The 17,890-nt window shown below is 40.3% G+C and overlaps 1 protein-coding gene across 1 annotated transcript; it reads right to left on the minus strand.

Annotated features, from left to right (window-relative positions):
- Positions 1–8,207: 8,207 nt before the first annotated feature.
- LOC143153716 (TBC1 domain family member 13) lies at positions 8,208–11,943 on the minus strand. Its single transcript, XM_076325184.1, has 11 exons — positions 11,763–11,943; positions 11,437–11,571; positions 11,300–11,373; positions 11,043–11,168; positions 10,804–10,957; positions 10,581–10,737; positions 10,225–10,423; positions 9,948–10,149; positions 9,720–9,842; positions 9,596–9,653; positions 8,208–9,477 (listed from the first exon to the last, which is right to left on the minus strand). Exons 2-11 carry the CDS (start codon positions 11,481–11,483, stop codon positions 9,400–9,402), a joined length of 1,218 nt encoding a protein of 405 aa, XP_076181299.1. The 5' UTR covers positions 11,484–11,571; positions 11,763–11,943; the 3' UTR covers positions 8,208–9,399.
- Positions 11,944–17,890: the final 5,947 nt, after the last annotated feature.

Consider the following 17,890-nt stretch of genomic DNA (forward strand, 5'->3'; position numbering starts at 1 on the left):
GATGAAAAAGAAGCACGAAATAATAGCGACGGAAGTGGTTGCGCAGCGATCAATCTAAAAAACTGCTGGAACTAAACGATACCTTCTTGCTTCGTTCCTGTGATTTACATTAGCATATCACAATAAACTCGGTACGCAGAGGACGAGCGTGTCCGTTCTTCTCCTTCGCTTCTTCCATTTCTCCTGTGGTAGCATTAATCTTAAACGCATGTCAGTAATAATCACGCGTCTTGTATCCCCTATGTGAAACGAACCGACCATCGTAACGATGGTCTGCCTTTCCAAAAACGAAAACTTCCCTTGAGTGATGATGGTGCGAAGCGTACGCGCGTGTACTACCAAATCGATCGAACGGGGCAAAAACGCGTATGAAAAAGTAGGTGGCGATTAATAATTTCAAATTTGACGAAACTTTCGATACGTGGACCGACGACGCTTCGTAACGTCACCTCGCACGGATAAGGGTGTTGCGTGTGTGTCTACACGCGATCGAGATAGTGGGTTATCGATGGTGAAACCGGAAAGTGGGTAATTCTGTGCGAAACTTTCGGTAGAAAATACAAAATACGTCCTTTTTCGTACCGTACGAGTATACGTGCAACATTATTGAAATGTATCGCAGTTTGGAAGAAAAACCACCAGTACTTTCAAATTGAATAAAACGAGTTCTCTCTTGAACGAAACTCTAGTCTACTTTTAGAAGCGTGTATTAATTTTCAGAATACCTTCCGATTTAAATTCGAGATAAATTCTCCCGTTAAAGGGGTAAACGTTGCACACGTGAGAAAAATGATGGATCGAAATGCTTCGTAGTTCCTTAATAAAAAAATGTTACTAGCTCGACTCTTCGAGGCACGGTCGCTGAACGCGCGAAACTGTGCAAAATAACTAAAACTAAAATATCGAGATATCGACCCTTCGAGCTCGAAGCACTTTCCACGCGAGAAACAGAAAACTTCGAAGAAATCTTTCGTAATGGAAAGTACAGTAGAAGAATAAATCGTAGAATAAACTTGGATCTTATCTTGTCGAGATACTTGCCATATTTTGCAAGCACTTTTTTTTGTCTCAAACCGAGAAGAAAGTTCTCCTTGAAATTGACAAAAATCAAAGAAACTCCAATGGATCGGTTGGTGACTCTCGGTCGTTTCTCGAGTACAAAGGGTTGAAAATGGTGGTAACGAGCAAGTCGGAGGTTACACCTTTCCGAAACGAAAATTTCTAACTCGGGAATTTTCCTTATTCTTCTAATTTTTCGATCGGAGAGATTCGTATCGATTACGAATATCGGTGGAACAATTCTGAACCCACTGTGCTCCGAAGAGTAAAACGGAAGTCTGATATACTTTCGCGATCGATGCGTCTTCCGATCCAAATTCGACGAGGCGAGAGAAATTCTCGATTGAACCGATCGAACCTGGTCCGATGTATCGCCGCTCGGTTCGTGTTTCCTCTGTCCCACGAGGTTCAAAAACGAAAATTTCTGACTCGGGAATTTTCTTTATTCTTCTAATTTTTCGATCGGAGAGATTCGTATCGATTACGAATATCGGTGGAACAATTCTGAACCCACTGTGCTCCGAAGAGCGAAACGGAAGTCTACTTTCGCGATCGATGCGTCTTCCGATCCAAATTCGACGAGACGAGAGAAATTCTCGATTGAACCGATCGAACGCGGTCCGATGTATCGCCGCTCGGTTCGTGTTTCCTCTGTCCCACGATGTTCCGAAACGTGCACCTGACGTTCGGGCGCGTGATTGCAAGTACCGCCGAACGGAAACGAGCATTACATACCGGAGAACGGATCAATGGCGGTGAGACCAAACGATACCTCTCGCGGCTCTCGATCCCCCAGAAGAGGAGGCAACGGTTGTCGGTGTAGATGTCTATCGATCGCCGATAATCTACGATCGCGGCGGCCCGATGGCAGCGAGTTATTATGTAATGGGACGACAAGCAGGAAATAAAATCGGCTGGTAACGTCGTGACGCGTCTCGCGGCGGAGCCGTGGCCACGCACAATGCACCAAACGACAGGTAGATACGGCCGTACATTCACCGACATAAATAAACGATTAAGATCTCCGATGCGACGCCCGACAATACTGGACCACCAATGAGCCGATCGTCGATCGCCAATGAATTCCTTCCGGTCGAATCTTTCAACGACCGCGACGCGGCTTCGCGATCGGCCAACTCCCGATAACGTACCCACCGCTTCGATCCGATCCGATCCTTTGAAACGAATAATGGGTATATAAACAAATACGACGAAATTTTAACCACCAGACAATCACGAATACCGACGATCGAACGTGGAATCCGATCGTTTCGATACGAAGCGTCGCTTCAATTGTTATACGATAGTTATACGATAGTTGCGAGCTGAATTTTGATACTTCTTGTTAGTTTTACTCTTTTGCATCGTAGTTTTTAGCGCAAGTATCGAAGAGGACTTTTTTCTTTTTGTATATGTATATATATATATATATAGACCCAGGCGAGGGTTAACCCTAGAACGATAGATTCCAGTGTGTTTTGAGATACACCTCGTACGTACGAGTAAGTATCGAGGTACGTCCGTATGCACGAGTACGTATCGAGGTACATCCGTATCTACGAGTGTATTTCTCCGATCGAAAAATTACATTAAAATCCGAAATCGTAAGAATTCGTAATTGTCGTTCGAACAGACGAGTATTTAACACGATGAGCGAATGAAGAATAATTCCGAATCAGAAATTTTCCTTCGGGAAAGGTGTAACCTCCATCTAGCTCGTTACCACCATTTTCCTACTAGTTGAGTCGATGTCCTTGGATACTTTCCCGAGCGTGGATATCTTCTCGCGATATCTCGTTTCGAAGCATCCGTGTACCCGTTCGCTGGTCCCCGTTTCCGCGAGACCTCGTTATTTGTACCACCGTTAACGTTCGATCATGCGCAGAAACGATCGCGCGCTACACTTCGGTAGTTGGAACCAGTCCGAAACTCGTTCCGCGATTCCGTCAGAATTCCAAGAGGTTGGTCTATCGTTGGTTTCGCGGCACGTTGTTCGACGAACAGATAAAATCGAACCCGAAGGGGTTAAAATACACGGCGTGTGAACGTGTGGGTTACCCTCGAGCGTAGTCGGGTTCGTCTCTCGATGGCTACGGGGCTATGAAGTTGACGAATGTGCCAAGATCACCGGAGGGTGACTGGTAGATTGTTCGCCAGGTTGGCTCAGCGGTGGTCCACGCTCGGCCGCGGCTCCGATCGATAGATTCTGACCTTAAACGAGCGCTTCGGCACGCCTCTCGAAAAATGATAGATTTCTAGCTAACCCGATTCGGACTTCGATACAACACGCTCGCTCGATTTATCGTTCTTCGCGCGTTTCTGCTTAACACACGGGCCATCGTGTGTGGCGCTCGAACGAATTACGCGCGCGAACGAGATCGCGACGACGCGAGTGAACGCGGAACGTTCGCGCGGTTACGGTTAACCACCTGGGACGGTTCTTCTTGTTGTCGTTTGCTCGTCGATTCGTCGACGTGGGAGAGAATTAAGAAGGAAATAGGGGTAGAATCTGGTAGAGAAGGAGACGATGCGTAAGTGCGTACGATTTCGGAGCGATTAAGTTTGTATTTGAAAATGTAAAAGATCGAGTAAACTTATTTGCAAACATCGAAGTGATATTGCTGCAAGGTGTTTCTCTAAAGGAATATTGGAAGTATGTGTCTCCACGAGGGAATATTGGGTCAGGTTACACGTTTGCGTGATACAAAAGAATATCGGAACGAGATGTTTCCACGAAAGAGTATTTTTGTAGATTAAGATGTTTCTACGACGTGACAGAGTATCGGAACGATAACGTTTCCACGAAGAGATATCAAAACAAGATGTCCACACGAAGGAACACTGGAGCAAGGTTCTTCGATTGTACAAACGAATAACAAGATATTTCTCTACCTTCTACGTGCGAAGAAACGTTTAAACGAGATGTGTCTCCGATGCGCGTCCAAGTTTACGAGAACGTTAGAAGAAGACGTTTCCACGAAGGAACTCGAGCCGCAAAAGAAACATAAAACGTAAAGAAGACGATCGGAAGAAAAGAAGCATTCACGAGTGGACACGGTACGCGTGTTTACGAGGAGCTTTGGGGCCCCGATATAGGGGAACGTTTCCCGTTTAATGGTACAGGTGGAAGCTTCCGTGGCGCCGTTGATGAGCTCCGGTGGTTACGGGCCGTGGTATCGAAGACGGCGGCCATACTCCGCGCTGGAGATCCTTTAACGATCGGCATCGAGGATCGTAAAATCCGCGATCTCTGATTAGCCGAAAGCCATGCGAAACGTAGGGGTAGGAAGGCCGTCCGAGTCGGCGAAGTAAATTTCAAGGTTCTGCCTTAACGACGGGGGCGTGTTTACGGTAGGCGATGTCCCCTAGTTTTTGTCCGCGGTTAGGGCCCGCCATGGCGGTGCTCTTAATCAAACTTTGATCGCCGCGAGCGGACCCCGACTACCCCCCACCCCGTACTACCCCGTCCCTACCCTACGTCCGCGCAAAAATCCACGGATATTAGCGAGCCGCGTCCCGCGATCCTTTATGATCACCGAGGAGCCGGCCTGAGATTATAAATCAAGCAATCAACCGCCATAAAAGTCCGCCCACGCGATCGCGCGAGCCTCTTCTTTCCGCGATCGTGCCACGATTTTTCTTCTTTTCTCTACCTCCTCACGTGACGGAGGGAGGGAGGGAGGGATACGGCAAACTGCGTTTTCCAGCTCGATTCAATGCTCACCATGAAACCGCGATAGCGTTCGAATCGCTCCGGTACGTCGATTATTGCGTATTAAACGGCGCGATATCGGTGGTTTAGCCCTGTGAGGCGAACGCGTGGGTCCAAACTGACCCCGTCTCGAACTTAACTCGTGTACTCGAATTAACTGGTAATTTCATCTTGCTCCGCGCAAAGATTTCGAACGATGAATTCGTTTATCGTAATTTTCTTTGTTTCCGAGGATAGTTGTACCGAATCTCCGGGTCCGAAAAGACCCAGGCGAGGGTTAACCCTAGAACGATGGATTCCAATGTGTATCGAGATACACCTCGTACGTGCGAGTGTGTATCGAGGTACATCCGTGTGTACGAGTACGTATCGAGGTACATCCGTGTGTACGAGTATGTATCGAGGTACATCCGTATCTACGAGTATATTTCGTGCATCTGTACGTCCGTATGTATTCCAGAAAAACCGGGAGAAGGCAATTCCGAGGAATTTACCAAATTGATCCGTACGTATAGAATAGGAGAAGTCTTTGGAAGATATGCTCCGAAATTTGAAATAAATTTCGTTACGAAAGTACTCCGATCGTCCAAATTGACGCGAAACGATTAAAACAAACAAGTAGGAAAACTTGCGAGTAGTTGACCCTCGAAATGTCACAATTCACGGAATACGTGCACGCGTTCCTTCGAATCGTCGAAATTGGTACGAAACGATCGAAAAGAAAACGAACGCGAAGACTCGCGACGCGTTCGCTCGCGAAAAGTCACGGTTCGCGCGATACACGCACGTGTCCCGCGAGTGGTCGTTCATCCCGCGAGAAAAATTCATTCCCGTGGCGCGCGAGATACCATCGACGTTGCAAAGACCGTTAATGGGACGCGGTTTGGACACGTTAACGTACGCTCATCTCGAAATTTGTTACCTCGCATTCCAAGTTATCGCCACCTCCCCCTGGCAGCCGGCCAGGCACCGAACCGAGCACCTACCCTCGAAATGTCGTGGCGCGATTGCGATTCGCCATGCCAGCCGGTCGCCGCGCGGCGGACAAACCGACCAGCAAAGACGATTGTTGCGCCAACAAAATACGCGAGCCGGGTCGAGGAGAAAAGAAATCAGGACCAGTCTGGGGTCCTCGTGCATTGTCGCGGCTAGGACCGTCGCGTATATATAACCGAGGAGTTTAAGAGCACAATGCACCATAAATCAGCGATCATCGCGCGTTCCCTCGCGCGGCCGATTCACGCGGAACGCGTGGGCGCGTTCTCGCACGCGCGCGCCCCGAATCGGGGCCCCAAATCGCGTATCTTATCCCGTCGATTTTCCATTACCCCCACACCGCGAGTCGTACCCCGTTCAGGGCCCCGAATATAGACGGAAGCGCGAAACGATTGCGATTCACGATCATTTCCCGGAAGCCACTGCGCCGACGCGACGTCCAAAGAAGAATACTTACTTTTGCGATCTCCAATTAGGACTCAATCATTAACAGCCATGGAACATTATTCGATCAGATGGCTTATTAAAAAATAATTATTTGGGGAATTTAACCCCTGCATTAAAATTAATTTTAACATCAGCATAATTAACCTGGGAATAGTAGTATTCTAAGAATTAAAAGTAATAACGAAGGTGGAATTAATCAGAATCTTATATTATTTATTCGGGGAAATGCTATATCAGGAGCTCCAATTATTAATAAGAGCACTGATACAAAAATCATGAAACTCGAATTAGAATCTATTGTCGTTTTCGATCAAATATATATGTATTTAACTTGTAAAAGAAATGTTTCCTAGTGTTTCTATTTATATTTGCAAAATTACCATAAATTTGAAATAATCTCTCACACGTGTACAGAGTACGATGTAAATAATTTTAAATAAAATACATCGATGAAATGAATAAAATATTAATAAACGAATTACAGACAATTGCTGGTTTTTTTCATTTTCGTCCATAAACGTTGCGCACGGTATTGTCGAAGATTTGTATTCCGTATGTGCCTCGACTATCGTATTATGCATGTAAACAGATAGACGTGCATCTAGTTCGCAAATGATCGAAACGTATTCTGATTTGTATTCACTCGTCGTGCAGGCCCAATCATTCTATTTGCCAGTGGATGAGACGAAGTGAAATGAAATTTAGAAATTCAGCTTATTCTACTCGCGAACGCGTCAACTTTATTACTCTCGTAATAATCATTCACTTCCTCCTCGGATAGAACGGCAAATGAATATTTAATTAATTTGCCACAGTTTCGCAGATGTTTCTCGTAAAAAGGATCTGTCGTGTTTCACATTTATATCTACAGTCGAATGTCACTTTGTTCCGATTAAAATCGTATTATCTTGCAACATGGACAAGTACATTAAATTTTGATGCAATTAAAACAATGTCAAAACAGACCAGAGACACGATGACCCAGTTTTGTCGTAACAACGAAATACGAGGTTCAATGAAAATATAAAAATTAATACTTCGGAGCTTTCGGTATCTTTAATTTGCATAAACGAGTTATTTTAATAAACGAAAAAGGAGAATATAATTTTCGAAAGAAGTATACTTACACTTTTTAAATTAAAAATTAATTTGATTTATTAGAACATTTCTTAAAGAACATGTAAATAATTATAATTATAATTATAATTATAATTTAAACTTCATTTGAAAATTCCAATATCAGATTCTATTAATTATTTGATCAATTTCCTTTTTATAGAACCTTTCGAGAAAACTTACCAGAGCGAAATTAATCTTATCAATTGATTCAGTGGCGTACGAAAATTTCAAGTTAGATTTTCAATATCAATAATGTATAATAAATCGAGATAAAAATCATGATTTTTTTGAATAACTGTTAATTATAATTATTGGTTCTGGATTTACTAACTGAATTCATCAGTGAAGCTTTGTCCGAAATATGTATTTGTAATATATATAGTATTCCTGCTAGGAATGACTTGCTCGTGCAGATTTATATTCTTCCACAATTGAAAGTATAACTTTGTTCATCTTCACTAATATAATAATAATACTATATTTTGTACCGATCATTGGTTTTTAGGACTAATTACAACTGCATATATTATACTCGTATACTTTACAATATTTTCCTTCTAGGAATTAAAAAAAAATCACAATTAACGTCTACTAGATAATTATTTTTCTCGTAAAATCGTTACCGAACAATAAGTGTTATTTTTGATCTAGGAAAAATGCATTCATATTGTACATCATCGATTATTCGAGCAATTTTCACTTTCGAAATGCTAATGGAAGTCTGATTACTTGAGAGAAATAATTATTATAAGCACGACCCATTGGGTGATTAATCGATGATGAAAAATCACCAAAAATATATATCGCAAATTACAGTTAACTCGTTCGATGGATCTAGATCCACGGAAGACTAATAGTGAAACGACAATTTATGCAAATATAAGATTATTTTATTTTATAAACGTAGGACAAATGACGTAAGTCATTACAAAAATAAGATTACAAAATATATTTCACTTAAACAGATTACGTGATGATTGCACGTATAAACGATAATAATCTATTACTGTTTAATTGTTACAAAATCTATATCGAAACAGCCAGTGTTACATGTGTAATCACACGTTTCCACTAGTTTTTTTTTTTTTTTAATTTGTAATAACTACTAAACTACCTTTTCGCATTTTGTTCATTATGAAACCTGTTTCGAATTTCAACTTACCAAGAAATAAATCGTTTCTTTTAATATCCAAACATTTCTCATTTCAACTTCTTTTTTGGATACAAGATTTACATCTTTAATATGGCTGAATGTATCATTCACAGCACGGTTATATATGTTTTAACCCCTAACGAGAAACAGTTCTTCCCCGTGCTAACTAATTGTAAGTAATAACGTCTCTTTTCTTGTTCTATAATAGTGCTTATTATATACTTCGTCCCTTCTGCTGCTACCTACGTACATTTACTTATATGAAAAAAGGTAAAAAGATCAATGGACGCATCGTTGTATTTTAAAATGCTAAAATACAACATAGTATGTTGCTACTTAATATTGAAACTGGAATCTAAATGAAACAAGATTGACAGAGAATTATGCAACCGATATGACACTTGAATCATAATCATTAAATTACAAAAAAATACTTTCACTGGCATGTACTTTCTTATGTGTATTAAGTAATTGGTTATCTATAAAAGAATAACATTCACGAGCCTGAAACCCGTATTTTCTTGTTAAGGGTTAACAATCTCTCTCTATCTCATCATTTAATAAGGAAATAGAGAGCTAAATTCAAATCCTATAAATCTGGATTTGTATAAACGTAGAAGTTTGTATTTGTATATTTTAGGAGTGTAAAACTTTGCTTAAAGTCATCTTATTTCCTAACAACTTTTACACCAATGTCGTTACAGTGTATATTTAGTGAACCATCTAAAACGAACGATGTTAGTTCTGACCGCTTGTTTAGGAAAAAAAATTGAGGCCTATGTAGAAAACCAGATTCACCAAAAAGGGAGAGAGACAGAGAGAGAACAATGGTATTGAGAATACGTGTCTTTGAAACATGTTCAAACACTTCATTTTAAACGATTTGTTCTTGTCTTCAGCCTTTAATCATACGTTATGGCGAATTTAAAGTTTTGCCTGCTAATGCTGCAGCTTTAGAAAGTACTATCTGAATGTCCATCGAGGGAAAATTCTAAACATATAATAAATTATATAATTTTTGAAAATGATAACAAAAATTAATATTCCAAATTTTTCATTCACTCGCTGTACTTCTTGCGCATTTATAACGAGTTATACATTTTACTTACTTGTAAAAGTTTGACATTTGTAGCAAAGTCACCAGCAAACAGTTGGTCTCTTAGTAACCTGAAAAATGACATAATGATTTCTCTCTATTCCGAGATATAAAATATCAAAACAACCGACACTTACAAAATCATGGCACAGCAAATATGTATCAGAAAGCTGAATCTACTCTCATCTGCAAATAACGAATCCCAAATTCTCATAACATCCGGTAATGGAAATTCTTGAGACAGAAGAAGCGTCAACCATCTAATGGAAAATTTGTAATCACGCGCATGTTAATCTTTTATCGATAATGTAGTCTTTGTATATAGCCATATAGACAAACAAACAATTCTTGTTAATCCAGCTTACCTAAAACTGTAATATTGTGGACATAATTCCTGTTGATGTAAACGCAACCACACTTCTGGATCATTAGTCTTCACTTGAGTAGTAAGTTTACTCATCATTGAATTTATTCCAAACTCAGCTTCGTCCAATGATTTTATGAAAAAATCACGAATTTCACTCATTAAATTGGTAAAGCAGAAGAAGGTATCTGCTTCTGCATGTTCTGTGAGCAATAATTATAAATTTGATTGGAAATCTCTTAAAAATATGTCCATTAGCAATCGATGTACGTAATTACCTCTCCATGATTGGTCAGGATCGCAAGCAAACGTATGATAAATAGGACCAACAATTTCATTCATGCCTTGCACATACCCTTGGCCTGGATTCAGCTTAGCATACAGGAATAATATTCTTTCCAGAACCTCCCAATGTGCCTCGCCACCTTCTGCAAGCGGAGCATAATCTTCCACCGCTTTCCTAATGGAAACTGCTATCTGGAAGAAAAATGAAATAATTTTTCAGAGATTTTATTCCAAGATAATTCATCGAATTAATCGAGCAATGATACCTGCTGTTTTCCATTTCGGCATAAGAGTATAAGATGCAAAATTAGTTTTATCTATTGCTCGCGTTGTTCGTCATTTTAATTACCTTAGTGATACCAAGACCTTTCCTCTCAACATTCGCGCTTCTTAAAACTGTATGCTGTACTCTGTGATGTAAACGTTTCTGCCCACTGGCATTCACAATGTCTATGCAGGGATAATCCGTACCTTGTTGGAAGAACGATATATCTGGGCATAGTCTCCTACAAAATTTTGTAATTATATATTTATTTTATGTTTTTTAAAATGAAAAATAACACCAACCTTACCTAACATCTTTGTCTATCTGCAACAGAACTTCGTTGTCCTTAAAATAAGTTTGCCATTTACTATCTGGATTTAAATTTAAAGGATGATCATGAAACGTGACATCTACTCTTTCACCGTCCGTATCCGCTTCACCCGGCATAACAATGAGATCTTCTGTAAATAACGAATATTTCTATTATCGTTTTGTTCATAGATTATCCTTTTTGGCGATATAAATAAAATGAGTCTGTAATTATACTGATAAAAGTTTTATAAAGTATTCTCTTGCGCATAAGTGTCTCGGACCAACTAGCCCTCGTAGGAGGCAAATAATTTAACAAAAGTTTCCAGCACAACGGTCTTAACCCTCCTTCGTCCGGAATTCCTAGAAATAGTATTAAACAACAAAGTCTTATATGACTTATAACATGCTAATATAGAATTAACAAAAACACAAAGCAAATAGCATCCAATGCAAAGGATAAAGAGGAGTAAAATAGATACAAAGAACTATACCATGGAAGCATAATCGTTTTAGATTGACGAGATCTATTTCTTCGGCGTTCAGAACGTCTTCAAACTCGTTTAATCTAAGGGAGGAAGTTTCCTAATTAAAAATTTACAAATTGCTTAAAATACGCGAATGATATTACCTCCTTTTCAAAATACTCATCGTAGCTGAGTGCGGCACGTGCGACATTGGTCGAGAACTCCGCTATGTTCTTATCGGCATTCGATAGACGTGTGGGCGTAAAGCGATACCCGTTTCTCACATTATTGTCAATGACCTGCTAGATTGACAGATGGATTAACCGCCATTTTTTCACTTGGTCGTTCAACGGTCTTTTATATTAAACAACGATCGAAGGTTTTTTCTCCAAGAGCAGAGAAATCTTTCTTATCATTGCAATATGGCACTTTATACTCGTGACTACAAGTACGCTAACTACAGTTCCTACCAAGTTAAACTGATACTAACCTAACCTATCCGACACAGATGTTTGTTACAATAGATCGAAAACAGGATTTTCTCTCTTTGTATCGATCTAATTCGTATCGTATCGTAGTTCGTAGGAATAGCATATCATAGAAGGTAGTTCTTAAACCGGGGATTCTAATTTTATCGCATCGAAAGTTAAAATTATTGAAGAAAGATTACGCGAGATCGTGTTATCGCATGCAGTATAGAATCGTGCAATGTAAACACGATTAACCGTTCGCTAAATAAAGTCTCGTATTGCAACTCAACGAGTATAGCGATTGTACGATACAGAAAGATATTTAAGAAAGTATATAGTGAAAGTTGTAAAGATCTTGTAAACTAACATTATTTTCCACTTTTTATCAATATTCCCAAATATATATTAAACTCGATCTCAGAACTAAATCAGTTTCTATGCAAATAATCGTTGCAGTAGAATATTTTTAAAAATGTTTCCTTCGAAGAAAAATTTCGTTTTTCTTCTGTTATATTTGTACCGTTCACTGTTTCAAATAATAGCAATACGATCGTTTCGTGCTTTAGCAATTGATATTGAATACTTAATTTATTTAATTCAACATTGTTCCTCTGAACTATAGACACTTCCAATTGAATACCGCGTGAAAGCTGGTTTGTAAATCATAGATAATTTACTGACTGAATTGAACGAATTATTTAAATACATCGAGGAATTTAATTATTTACAAAAGAAACTATTATTTGCAACTTCGCGAGAAAAACGACATCTGGAAAAACTGGAGGAGTAAGACGAAAAGCGAGGACTCTTCTCGGAATGTCTCCCACCATCAAAAATTGATTTTTTCCTTGGCCCCGATGCAGTCGTCCCTCAAAAGAGTATAGCACAGTAGCGATAGGTCTCCAAAGTCAATTTTTATTCATCGGTTACTTACCAGAGTATCAGTTACTTACTACATTACTATCGCGTTGCTCGTAAAGTGATTTCGTTTTCCAAAATGGAGAATATATAATTTAATAAAATGTTTACACGCTCTAAAAAAATCGTGTTTCATTTTCGCTAAGAAAAAAAAAGAAACTAAACGACTTTCCGAACAATCCAATATTTTCTTCCTAGATACTCGGTTCCATCGATCGTAATTATTTACAAAGCTTACCTCCATCTTCCCCCTGCTTCGAGAAAAATGTTGATACGTGTCAGTGGTTCCGCGAAGGAAATTTGTTAAATTAATTTTCCCAATATCGTAACGTACAGGAACGAGGACACGAAATGCAAAAGACGGGCTAACATTGTTTATTACTTTTTGTATTCAAGGTATCTCGAATTAATATTACAAGCAATAATATAATCGAAGTTAATGAATAAAAAGCGACAAAAACTAAACATCAGACGTTACATCTCATTCGTTATTGGTCACATTTGTCTCATTCTCGAATGATTGATTTTATTCGCATTTACGGTTTCTCGTGTCACTCTCATTCACACTCACTTTCTCTCTATCTCTCATTAATAATTTGTACTTCTCTATTGGCGCAATCCCTTGCCTCTCTAGTTTCTAAGAAACCGGTCGATTGCTTCACCAACGTCGACAGATTTGCGAGGTTTTACTATACGTTACTTTTACGACGATAATAAATGTTTGCTTAACGACGCGACTCGATTCGTAACGGATTACCAGTCTTCGGTCTCGCTCGACGAACGAATCTCGAAATTCGCGACAAAATCGACGAGAACGGATATGGAATCGGGCGAGAAGGAGAAAAGGAGACGGAAAGAGATCAGACGAATGAAAAGGATCTCGATTTCCTCGATCGAGAAAATCTTAAGGTTCGAGGAGATTTCTCGTTCGTGCCGCGAAAAGAATTTGAAGACGAACAGGTCGTTCGTGGCCGGACGCACCTTTCGACCGATGAGATACCAATTGACAATTTTGATCTTCGTTCTTTCGTACGCGAAGAATCGTCGAGTGTCCGTGAACGAGAAAAACGGTTAAAAATTATTGGAGTTGAATCGAGTCTCGTCGTCGCGAAGTACGTCACGACAACGACGACGAAGCTGTTCCTTCGTCGTCGTTGTCGTCGTCCACGTTAACGCGTTTTCGGCTCAATAAAATCTGGTTGATCAACGATAAAATGAGAACGTTAGTCGTGATAATTGTTGTTGTTGTTATTATTATTATTATTATTATTATTATTTTTTTCTTTTTCATTTCTTTTCGTCGGTCGATAATTATACAGCGTGTGTGTGTGTGTGTCGATGGATGGTTTACTCGGGAATATACAAAGTACGTAGAAAAAGAAGGGAAAGTAAGACTCGTCTCGTCCTATGAATCGAAATGCTTCGCCTTTGCGAATACGTGAACGTATCGCGTAATAACTAGAATGTGCGACCGGTGATCTCAAGACGTGTCCAATAGGGAAACGGTAAATTCAATGCGTGGATATAACCAGTGCAGTTGAACGGGGGGGGGGGGGGGTGGAGATTCGAGACGAAGGGAGACCGAGGATCGACCTCTCGACCCTTCGCAGTTCCTGTTTTCATCGACAGACCCTTTCACCGATATCGAGACTCGATTTCATTTTCGTAATATTCAACGAAAGATGAGTGTACTCGTTGAGACGATCATACGACACAATGGGATTCAAAGAACGCGTGAACGATGCGTACAATTTGTAAAAGAAAGTATTTCGTATAATGTATCGAACGCTACTTCGGTCGAACCGAAATTAATTGGCCGTTCAAGGTCATCTAACCGAGTCAAGTACAGTGCATTTCTCGAGCGCACTGGTGGTACGTAATGTGATATTTTTAATCGAAGTTTTCTTCCTATATTGTAACATAGAAGTTACAATATAGGATATTGAGGATATTGGGGATTATAGGATACAACTAACGCGTTATACATTGATAACGCATGCGAGTGAATATTCATTGTTGGTAAATTATTCGACTAATTTTTCACCCGAACAATAATGCACCGAAAATTTCGTTATCTTCTGTTACACGAGATATTTATCCGGATAAAGTTTACGCAGGTTGGGGGTAGTGGCCCGGTGACCTTGAGCGGTCATTTAATTTGGTCCAAACTGTATTACCGTCGGCGTATACTGTCCATACTGTGTGCCACGCTGTCGAGTTCTCTGCAGTGAAAGGGTCTCTGCTTCCATCGTGTCGCAAATTCCATCCAATATCTTCTCGCGAGGCGAAAATTTCACGGAATGAAAATTAAACGTCGTTTTCGTGTAAAAGATTGCAGAATAACCGGGAATTGAGCGAACGAACGAAAAGTAATGCACGATTGTTCTTTCTGACGATGTATCATCGAGAAAATTATCGAGGAAAGAAGTTACGGTTGAATGAAAACAATCTCTGCGAGAATTCAATTCTCATAAGTTCGATTATCTCGACGTAATAAAATAAGTAAAATTTCAAGGTGAAGTTACAGTTGAATAGAAACAATCTCTGGGAGAATTCAATTCTCATAAGTTCGATGATCTTGACGTAATAAAATAAGTAAAATTTCAAGTTGAATAAAAACAATCTCTGCGAAAATTCAATTCTCATAAGTTCGATTGTATCGACGTAATAAAATAAGTAAAATTTCAAGATGAAGTTACATCGAGATAATAAAATAAGTAAAATTCCAAAGTGAAGTTACATCGAGATAACGAAACAAGTAAAATTCCAAGAAGAAATTGTATCGAGATAATAAAATAAGTAAAATTCCAAGGTGAAGTTGTATCGAGTGAATAAAATAAGTAAAATTCCAAGGTGAAGTTGTATCGAGTGAATAAAATAAGTGAAATTCTAATTGGATTGGAATCGTCGCGAAGAAAAATTCTTGTACAGAAACTTTCGCGTTATCGAGACACTTTTGGTATCGCGTTGGTTCAATGTTGGTCGTTTCTCTCGAGCTTACTTACAGAAACTGTAACAAATGGAAGCTCGGAACGCAAAAGTTGGTCGAAAAGGAGATCGAGCCTCGTGTCGCGCGGGATTGGATAAAATACGCGCGCTCGTATCGCGGAGGCGCGTTGAAATCACCGGAAGCGGAATCGATGGGTACCTCCGGGTTAATATTTCTCGTTTACCTTTAATCGTAATGTACCGTTACAATGTATTCGTATAACAACAAAGCAATATGCAAATAGTTACGAAGACTTCGTTTCTCGAAAGAGTGACTGCTCGTGTGGGCGCGTTCCGTGCATCGCGCGAGTGGAATTGTACGTGTAACAATAAAACATTGCACTTTTTCTCTTCTCTCTTTTACCTGTCTCCGTATATCTATCGTTTATTCGTATCTGTTTCGCGAGTTTCGTTCTCCTACTTCTATCTATCGTTTGTTTGTTCGTTTGTTCGTTTATTTTTTTTCCTTTTTTTTTTCATTTTCATTACCGGAGAGCGATCCTTCCTCGCTTTTCCGTGGCGATTTTATTGCTGATCGACGCGGTGCAACGTTTCATCGCCGTCTATACAATAATACGCTATTTTAATATAATAAATTATCTTTCGTATGCGCGCGACGCGTACCTCGGCGAGATAACGCAACCTCGTCTCGAGTAGTATACTTCGCGTGGCCGTGTCGCCGTGTACACGAGCACGCGTCCCCGGAAGTCGAGTCGTTTTCTCGCGAGTTCGTCTACCTCGATCTTCCTCTTTCGTTTCTCTTCGTCTTCTTTCTTTTTACTAACATTTAACCGCATATTTTCATTTTTTTTTTTCTTCTTCTTCTTCTCCGCTATTCTGTTTACGTATTTATCGTCGCCGACGTTTCGAAGGTCGCGGTCTCTCTCGACGAAACGACCGGACTTCGAAACCGTTTGCGTTTGCACGAAACATCCGCTCCGAGCTTCTCCCGACGTGTTCTCTATACATCGGATATAGGGCCACCTCGCCAATTGTCGATCGTACCAACCATTCTCCACGTTTCATTACCAATTTCTCGTTTCTGCCGCGCGGTAGGAACGATCTGGGCAACTTCGGCCATTTTTTCGGACCATTTTGGTCACTTCGCGATCGATACGAGCGTCTTCAAGAATCGATAGAGACGCATCGCGAATCCGTGCGAACGAAAAATGTTCGAGTTCGATCGGTTCTCCCGATTTAACAATCGGTGATGCAACAACGGTTATTGCGAACGGGGCCAATGTACTCGAGCTTCGAAACTCCGTGACGTCGGACATTGTAGCGGGAAATTTTGAGGAACCGATCAACTGACCCGGTGGCGATCCACTATCGGCGAGGTGACACCGGTAACCAAATACAGCTTAACTCTATCGCACGACTCGAGCGAACAATCGAACACGGCTCGACCTCTCGTGGATCGTCGTCTTTCGCTACGATCGGGGATGATTCATACGAACGGTGGGCGTACGAACGATTTTCTAATCGAAATACATCAAAGTGACCAATAGATGTATCCGGTGCTCGGAACGAGCGACGAATAACCGCATACGTTGCGCTCCTCCGCGATCGAATATCGAATTAGCTGATATTTCCCATTAGATAGCGTCGAAGATCAAATACTCTCACTACCTCGACTGGTTTTTCACGTCAAATAACGAGTACACCGTTTCGTATTCGATTTTCGTGTATTTTACATACGAGTACGGAAGACTTGTATTCGTATTCGTTAACGAATAAGAAGTGCATCGTTGCTCGGTCACGCGGTGTTCGTTCTCCAAATTTTCCACGAACGAACAAATAAACGGAAAAATGATAGAAATTGTTCAGAAATTTGCGAATTTCTAAACGATTTACAAACGTACGAATATATCGCGAAGAAATAAATATACGAATTTATACAAGGTGCTGTCAATTTCTGTCTCGAAGAGAGTGCATCGAGTGCATTTCAAAAGTTTCTTCAAACTTTTACCGAAATCGATAAATTCGGAAACTTGTGTACGCAGGATCGATAAATCTATCGATCTGTGCACCGTTCACGAATATCAGAATCGTTAAGTTGGTAAATGGATTGTGAAAAATTTGTATCATTCGTGAAACATTTATACGATTATTTGACTCGCGTACTCGTTATTCGTTACCTAGATTCGGACCGTGTACCGAAATCGAATAAATGGTTCCACGTTTGCGCAACCATCGAGTACAGAGTGGGAATATTTTTAAGTATTCGATCACGGAGCGACAA

The sequence above is a fragment of the Ptiloglossa arizonensis genome, chromosome 13, assembly GCF_051014685.1.
Source record: "Ptiloglossa arizonensis isolate GNS036 chromosome 13, iyPtiAriz1_principal, whole genome shotgun sequence".
Lineage (NCBI taxonomy): Eukaryota > Metazoa > Arthropoda > Insecta > Hymenoptera > Colletidae > Ptiloglossa > Ptiloglossa arizonensis.

What these genes read in the sequence shown, in the direction of transcription:
- LOC143153716 (XM_076325184.1), bottom strand. Translation starts at nt 11,483, where the DNA reads ATGTCGCACGTGCCGCACTCAGCTACGATGAGTATTTTGAAAAGGAG. An exon ending in AAGGTCTTGGTATCACTAAG is followed by an intron (nt 10,424 to 10,580) that starts GTAATTAAAATG and finishes TTTTTCTTCCAG; the next exon opens with ATAGCAGTTTCCATTAGGAA. An exon ending in CCACAATATTACAGTTTTAG is followed by an intron (nt 9,843 to 9,947) that starts GTAAGCTGGATT and finishes ATTTTCCATTAG; the next exon opens with ATGGTTGACGCTTCTTCTGT.